Source organism: Morone saxatilis, unplaced genomic scaffold (genome assembly GCF_004916995.1).
Source record: "Morone saxatilis isolate NCDOM2014 unplaced genomic scaffold, NCSU_SB_2.0 Contig15, whole genome shotgun sequence".
Lineage (NCBI taxonomy): Eukaryota > Metazoa > Chordata > Actinopteri > Moronidae > Morone > Morone saxatilis.
Window position 1 is genome coordinate 20087762 of NW_023339707.1, and position 8022 is coordinate 20095783.

The 8022-nt window shown below is 38.3% G+C and overlaps 1 protein-coding gene and 1 pseudogene across 1 annotated transcript; one reads left to right on the top strand and one right to left on the bottom strand.

Moving 5' to 3' along the window:
- The window catches only part of LOC118323896, a 3356-nt pseudogene extending 2569 nt beyond the window's left edge, over positions 1-787 (top strand).
- Positions 788-2814: 2027 nt separating this feature from the next.
- On the bottom strand, positions 2815-7703 carry pm20d1.2 (peptidase M20 domain containing 1, tandem duplicate 2). Its single transcript, XM_035655882.1, has 13 exons — positions 7430-7703; positions 7223-7309; positions 5775-6010; positions 5572-5658; positions 5330-5463; positions 5057-5176; positions 4826-4901; positions 4681-4742; positions 4521-4599; positions 4349-4420; positions 4094-4259; positions 3902-4001; positions 2815-3556 (listed from the first exon to the last, which is right to left on the bottom strand). Exons 1-13 carry the CDS (start codon positions 7647-7649, stop codon positions 3427-3429), a joined length of 1569 nt encoding a protein of 522 aa, XP_035511775.1. The 5' UTR covers positions 7650-7703; the 3' UTR covers positions 2815-3426.
- Positions 7704-8022: the final 319 nt, after the last annotated feature.

Consider the following 8022-nt stretch of genomic DNA (forward strand, 5'->3'; position numbering starts at 1 on the left):
AGTTCCATATGCCACCACAGAAAATCAGTGGGTTGGGTTTGACAACAAAGACAGCCTTAGTACCAAGTACCATCTGTTTGATTGAACTATTGCTCAGTAATTCCTTTGCAAGTGACTGGTTGAACACCGTTCTGGTTAAATAGATATTTTGTCAACGTGACTTTGGCTGTTCATCTCTCAGGTCAATTACCTAAAAGCTAACAAATTCGGAGGAGCTGTTGTCTGGTCTCTGGACCTCGATGATTTCCATGGACAGTTCTGTAAGGAGGGAGCTACCCCTTCATCAGCCACCTGCATACTCTCCTGGTTCCAGGAAACCAAACAGCAAAAAGTGTCAGTCCTGTTCTGTCTTAGGGTTGTGGTTTTTAGAGTGGATTTGATTTAATGCAATCAGCACTAGTGTAATTACCTTTTATCTACTCTTTCTATTATATCTCAGCAGCGGTGGTCAGTGATATTAAAATATGACGTGATAACCAAGATTAAAGAGCAATTAACACATCTGATTCTCACTGTTTTAGGTTTTCGTGGCCTGACCGCTACAAGTCCAATTCCTACAAAAACAACTACCCCCACTACAACAACCAACCCCACTACCACTCCAACTACCACTACTGGATCTGAAGGATCTTCTGGAAACCCCTGTGATGGACGGAGCAATGGGGTGTACACCAACCCTAATGAGTCAGGTTCTTTTTACAACTGTTATGGTCAGATTTTCTACATCCAGGACTGCCAGCCAGATTTGGTCTTTAGAGAATCCTGCCAATGCTGTGACTGGCCCTAAAGAGTTGTACATGAGTCACTTCACTGTAAGTGGTAATATTTCTATTCATTCATTTATCAACAAATGGGGGGGGGGTACTCTCAAAAGTTATTATTCACTGTTGAGTTATATGTGGAAGAAATGCTTAATAATGGATATGGTTGCTTGTTTGTTGACACCACCTAGTGTCCTAGTCCTAGTAAACTTCAAAACACAATTCACGCATCCAATGCCACTGCCACTAAGCACACAACACACTATACATTTAGGTCACAGGATACATTTTTTAAGCATTTGGTTAAATAAAATTTTATGAATTTGAAACTTTTTGTACAAACCACCTGTACTGTGTATTTACAATTGTTGTCCTGTCGGTGTCTGCCATCATATAGGCTGAAACGCATGGCTTACATAATTATATGGTTGTTGCATACATATGCCATTGTTGATATCCAACTATTGTATGGGTGTGTTCTTGTTGTTTTATATTTAAAATTGTACTGAATTGATGGAGCTGTTGCATATATATAATATAATACTAATAAAGACAACTAAATCAATAAGTTAATAATTGCAAAATAAAATACAACACGTTTACCACTTTTTGGCCCATTTGGTTTGGTTTTGTTCTATGTTGGGTATTTTCAGGTGTTTCTGAGGTAAAAGACAAAATATACTGAGGAAACAAGCTGCCTTACTGGCACCCATGAAAAAGCCATTCAGATGAAAGTATGAATTAGTTTTGAAGCATTTCTTGACATCAGAGCCACCTGCTCTTACACTGTAAGATGAACTACTTTGCAATCAAAAAACACTTTAAGGTTTTAAGTCTCGTGATCAGCAATGAAAAAAAAAAAAAAGATTCCCTGTAATGTGAAAAAGCTAAAACTGCCATTCTTAAAGAACACCCAAATCAGCAACACTACCTTGTTTTCAACTTACTATTTCAGTTTTCTGGGCCACAAACAAAAACAACGCTAATTCATACAAAACAGCTACTAATAAGCTAAATAATCTCCCTGTGTGCTCAACAGAAGGTGAAAAATTTGAGGGAAACCGATTGGATTCATATTATAAACCCTTTTTATACATACCTTTATAGGAATACAATTTGGAAAATGCAATCGTGCATTAATCTTGTGAGAGAAAGAAGTGAGGAAATATTAAAGCAACACTATGTAAGATTTGGTAATTGCAGCAATTTGGCGCCCCCTGTTTCAGAGTGCAAAAGCACTGTCATATATATGGACAGATGTACGCATACATTACATACATAGAAATAAGTCTATGAAAAAAGAAAATAAAACTTGTTCTCATGTGTGTCTTACAAGAAAAATATGTCTTGAATCTACGGACGACGTTTTTCACACCAGCAGTTTGTGTATATATATGGCAGGTATGTGTGTTTTGGCAAGACTATTAAATTGCATGATGAAATTTACTGGTTTATCTGTCAGTGTTGATTTTGACTGCCAGAAAATAATCTGAGATGATGAGCTACTGTCATCATCTCATCATTTTGATTCATTCGAAATAAAGATTACATGAGTGTCAAGCCCTCCACCTCCGTCTAACTGGCAGTGTGTCTTGATTACAGGAGTGGAGTCAGGTGTGCAGGAGTCGAGTCACCAGCTGCCAGTGATCCTCGTCATCTTGCTCTGCTTCATATAATTGGCCTTCTCCTCAACACACACCACCAGTTATGCATCCAGCCTTATCATTTACTGTTTTCTTCTGCCAGCAGTTCCCTGGCCTCACTCCTGCCTCCAACATAACATTGTCACAGTGCAATGTCAATAGTCAGCAGTGACCTATGTCAATTACAACAATGGCTTCAGCCATTGATCTTTTTCTTTAGTATGCTTTAAGGTCAACTACCTAACAGAAAACATCTTTGGGGGTGTCTTTGTCTGGTCTAGTCATCTGCACAGTCTTCTTGTTTCAGGTAAACCCAAAATATGCTGTAATCCCATAAACGTATTGTGTAATGTCCAGAATTAAAATGTATCATGACAACAAGCACATCATTAAAGGTTATTGTTGTATTTTTAAACAATGCGTCTCAAGATTGTGTGTGAAGTCAAATCACTTTTACAAATCAGGATTAATTTTAATGAGTCAGTCACTGATAGTCCAGCATTTTATAAAACTACTATAACTGTACCACATTACATTTTAGAAATTCACAATTCAATATTGCCACAGAAAGATCATCTTTTTATGTTGTCTGTTAGCAGCCAAAAAATATTTTGCAGTCATTTCATCAAAGTTGTATGTACCGTAATCATTTCAAGTTTTCAAGTACTACAGTATTATCACTTCATTCATTTATATCATCATCACCACAGTCTACCACAAAATCTCTCAAATGCAAAGGAGCTCCAGATAGTTATCCAGTGCTCATTTTGTCACTACAAGGTCAATACTGTATATCATCAAACAAGATTAAAAAGAGCATGTTGTTTACTGTAAAGCTGCATTTGTAGAGCAAAGGAGAATTGTAGCTTCTTTCTCTAAAATGCAAAATCACGGAATTAATTTTGTTTGAAATTTAGTGACTATACAGCAAGTCACAGTCCCGTTGGCTGCTGTTGAAATTATTCGGACTAACAATGACAGTCTTTTGAATTGCAGTTGTTAGGACCCGTACCGTTTATCTTTTAGAGTTCATGGACAGAGCTGTGAGGTTCAGGGAGCTTCTGAATGTCACAATTTTGAATCAGACTGAAGTAAAATGTTATGAGCTCCTCGTAGTTCTTCTTGGAAATCCTTTCATTGATGCCATGGAATCTAAGAAAAAGAAAAAAAATCCTTTATTGTATCAATTACCTCTTACTGCATGATAATGGCTTTTTATTACCAAAGCTGAGGGGTAAACTGAGCAAAAGGTTGGTTCTATACATAAAACTTCTTCACTATATTAGTTCAAGACTAAAAACTATGAGTCTTAACAGTACAAGTAGGTCACGCCGTTAGATCACAAGTTTGTGATGTAAATGTGTGAGCAACAGAAAGCTCTCTTTTGTTCAAGAAAATGCCTTCTGGTTCTCCAGATATTACTCAGTGGTTTATTATAATGACTGCAGCAGGCTTTGAGACCATTTCTATTCAGTACTAAACATGCTAGATTCTTACCTCTGAGCATCCCCTGGTTTAAACCAGGCAGGGGCGAAGCGATAAATATTATTGGTCAGGTCTTTGAAGTGTCGACTGTCTGTGTTCCCAATACAGATACCTGTACATTCGAACATATTAAAACACTTATGGAATAATGATGAATAATTAATAACCACATTGTTATACAATTTAAATCTATCTGGATTCTACCTGGAGCAACTGTAACTGTTGGAAACATGTCCAACACAGTTTTCTTAATGATCTGGAAGCCAAAGGCTTTTTCATCACTAGAGCTGATAGGCAGAGGGTCAAACCCATTAACAAGTTCCATCTTCACTCGCTGGTCCCCCACTGTAGACTGGATGAGGTCCAGGACCTAGATGAGACAGTACACATCTTCAACTCAGAATATTTCTGGTGAGATACATACATCAGAAATTCTTTAAAAAAGAGTAGAGATTCTACCTCTTGTAATGACTGTGCTGAGTGGATTCGTAGATTTACATAAGCTTCAGCGAGGGAAGGGATGACATTTACCTACATGATGAAAAGCAAACTTTTAAAAGTTTCTAAGCAAATCTGAATTGCTTGAAATCTAATTTTTTGTGAATGGCCTTCTATTCAATAACAACTGTACCTTAACTCCTGCATTAAACATGGTGACTGCTGTTGTTGTCCTTACAAAAGCATTAGTGTCTGGTTTTCTTTCAAGTACCCTGTAATATAAAACTTACTGATTTATTCCAATGGACACAATCAGAAGAATAGATGCTCGCTGAATTTTAGGATGTAATTACCTGCCAAGGAGTGAGGAGAACAGCCACAAATTTGACATTATGAACTTCATTGGGAGCCCAAACTGAAGTCAAAGAATGAGTAACTGAGAAACAACACTCGGAGATCAAACATGTTACTAGTACACACATGATGGGTTTCTCTTACCTTATGGGCCAGATGCTCAAAGGTCCCACGTTCAGGTCCATGACCAAATAATCTCGGCATGGGGTTTTCCTCTAGTCTGAGGAAATTGTGGTTAAAGTCTTAGATTTTGGCTTTTGTAGAATTTAGTTAAACGCACTGTATGGTACGGCATGAACACAGAGACGGATCAAAATTCATCATCTGAAAATTAAATGAGCTAACACTCACACTTAAAGAGTATTTTCATCCCACCTTTTAACTGCTGCAGCCAAGATCCCAATGCTGGTCTCCCTGGGAGGCATTGAGGAGTGACCAGGGGCCATGGACACACTAAGCTTTACAGTGGCCGAACCTTTTTCACTTATGCCAATTCTGCAAAACACGTACACACATATAAAACACCAGACTTTTTACACAATTTAACAAAGAGATGTAATGCTATGCTTATAAGTTCTGTTATAATATCAGGCATGGCGAAGTACAAACTAAATAGCATGTTTACACTAAAGCATGGCAAGTTCTTACAGAGCAGCAGGTCCTTCAAGACCACTGATGACTCCATCAAGTACAGCCAGGCCCTCATCCAGGACAAAACACAGCTGCGCACCCCGCTGCTTCAGTATACGCATTATATTCATTGCCCCGTTGTAACCACTGACCTTTGAAAATGAAATATCAAAAAGCACTCAGACATTCAAGTAGGTTATTTTAAATCTTCTCACAATTTAAAAAAGTTTAAATTTAAGTTTTAGGAATAGCTGAAGTACTTCTTCATCGTGACCAAGACCAATGTAAAATCCTCTGCGTGGAGCATAGCCTTTTATCAGCAAGTACTCCAGGGCCTGAAGTATTCCCTGGGAGAAATAAAGCGTATCATATATTAGCCTGGCTGGCACATGAAAGGTAAACAAATATATATATCTGAACTCTGTTTTAATAGCAAAACCACACAAAATATGGCTTCTCTCACCATTACTTGGCTCTTGTCGTCTATGGTCCCTCTACCATAGATAAAGCCATCTATCTCCTTGGCAGAAAATGGTGGTGCCTCCCAGCCATCTGACTCTGAGGCAGGTACTACATCAATGTGGGCCAGCAGCAGGTATGGCTTCAGGTCAGGCTGCGATCCTTTCACCCGAAACAGGTGGCTGTAGTTGGCCACCACTTCATGATCAACCAAGCCTGAAGAGAAAACTGTTGGGAAGGCTGACACAGGAGGAAGAGTAAAGGCTTAAGGGGGGGAAACAGATTTTACACGCTGAGGTCAGTTTAATACTTGGCCCTATGAATATAGTTGTATAATTTCTTGTGTAGCTCTAGAGCAGTCTGCATCTGAGGCAGAGGATGACATTATAGGGTTATCTTTACCCCTCAAAATGTGGGTATTCCCCAGTCAGGGAGGATCTAACAAAAAGATTGTACTGGTTGCATTATGTCATGTGCAGGATTTAGTGTCATTGGAGCTTAACCCATACTAGGGAAGTCATGGTATCTCTGCCTATGTTGCTTTAATGTTGACCATTTAAAAAGTATATATATATATATATATATTCTGTGAGTCCTTTATTTCTTTTTTAAAAGCCTTATCAGAAATATGTGTTCCAGAGCTGAAATAATCAACAAAAATGTAAATTTAAAAGCAATAATAATTGATTAATTAATTTCTTTCAAGTAAAACTTCCAAAACATTTGCAGATTCCAGTTTTTAAAAATGTGAGGATTAGCTGATTTTCTGTCTTATATACGTTAGTTAACTTAATATCTTCAGGTTTTGGACCATTTGTCCTACAATTAAAAACAAAGACAATATGGACATGTATCACTTTTTGTCTGACATTTTACAGAGTAAGTGAACAGTTTATTGATTGAGAAAAATAATAAATATTACTTATTACTTGCAGCCATATTGCATACTTGTGCACTGGAGCATGGCTTAATATCAGCAGTTTGAAGCTGAAACCCAAAATAAAAACTTCTGAACAATTGTAACTTTTCACCATTAGCAGCTAGTTAGGTTACACCTGTAGTGTGATGCAATTTCGACTCTAAATTGAAGAAAACCGCACTTATAACGAATATAATGGCATGAATTTGCCTCTACTGTGTGTTTATAAACAAACCAACAGGGATGACGAAGAAGCAGCTGACGGAGGAGACGTTACATCGAACGTTACGTAGCTTACGTTACATCCAGCGTTGACGTTACGTAGCTAACGTTAGCTGGATTTTGTAGCTTGTAAAGTTAGTTCTCTTCAACGTAGTTAACGGTTAGGTTAACCGTTGAACGTTAGGTAAAGCTGGAGTCGGAGCTGGACGGTTAAGTCACGTCCTGTGATAAGTGTAAATCCACTAAATAAAGTACACTGTGAACAGACAAGTGACTAATGTATAAGTCGGTGTGTCATGTGTCAGTTTTACCTTTCCGGAGGAGCCTGTCAAACTGAAGCAGCGCGGTGGTGTTGATATCCGTCTCTGAGAACGACACCGTGGGGATCCGTATCGCCTCTGGATGAATGGACACAGAGAGTTAACGTTAAATAACCCGTACCGCCTGTCACTGCTTAGCTACTGTCCACACAAGGCGACGGTAATTCACGCTTTACCGACTAGCAAGCGCAAAGTTACCTTTAAAATGAGCAAGAAGCTCCTCTCTCTGATGGTGGTCTATGGCAAACGAGATGTTGTTCGTCTTCTCCCACTGTGCGAGTTGAAGTCCGACATTTACATCCAGCGAGAGAGTCCTGAGAGAGGCTATAGTAAATAACAGCAGTATAGTAATGATGAAGCTGCTAAAAATAATCTTTAAAAACTTGAATATTTTGAACTTTGGCCCTGAATCTGTCATTGTAGTGTGCTGTTACAGCGGAACTCGTACACTGTGTGCAGTGCAGGCTGTTTGTTGAATGAGAGCCACCTGCTGGTCTGAAAGCAAACATTCACCGGCTGCATGCAGAGAATAATGCTGTCAGTCTGCCACTGTGTGGAAAAGTTTGACTCCATTAAAGCACCAATATAACTTGCACTTGTAATCTTTCTCCTGGCATGTAGTAAAAGTGGATGTTACTATATGAAAATAATCCCTACTGATTGTTATTATTGTTTCATAAATAGCCTATATAATTTCCTACAGGCATATTATTAGTATTAGACCTGTACTGCATTTGCATAGCCCTGTCTAGCCTATAATTTCCTGCTAAATTACTGCTATATATATATAT

What these genes read in the sequence shown, in the direction of transcription:
- pm20d1.2 (XM_035655882.1), bottom strand. Translation starts at nt 7,649, where the DNA reads ATGACAGATTCAGGGCCAAAGTTCAAAATATTCAAGTTTTTAAAGATT. An exon ending in TGACAGGCTCCTCCGGAAAG is followed by an intron (nt 6,011 to 7,222) that starts GTAAAACTGACA and finishes CTCCTGTGTCAG; the next exon opens with CCTTCCCAACAGTTTTCTCT. An exon ending in AACAGTTACAGTTGCTCCAG is followed by an intron (nt 4,002 to 4,093) that starts GTAGAATCCAGA and finishes TCGAATGTACAG; the next exon opens with GTATCTGTATTGGGAACACA.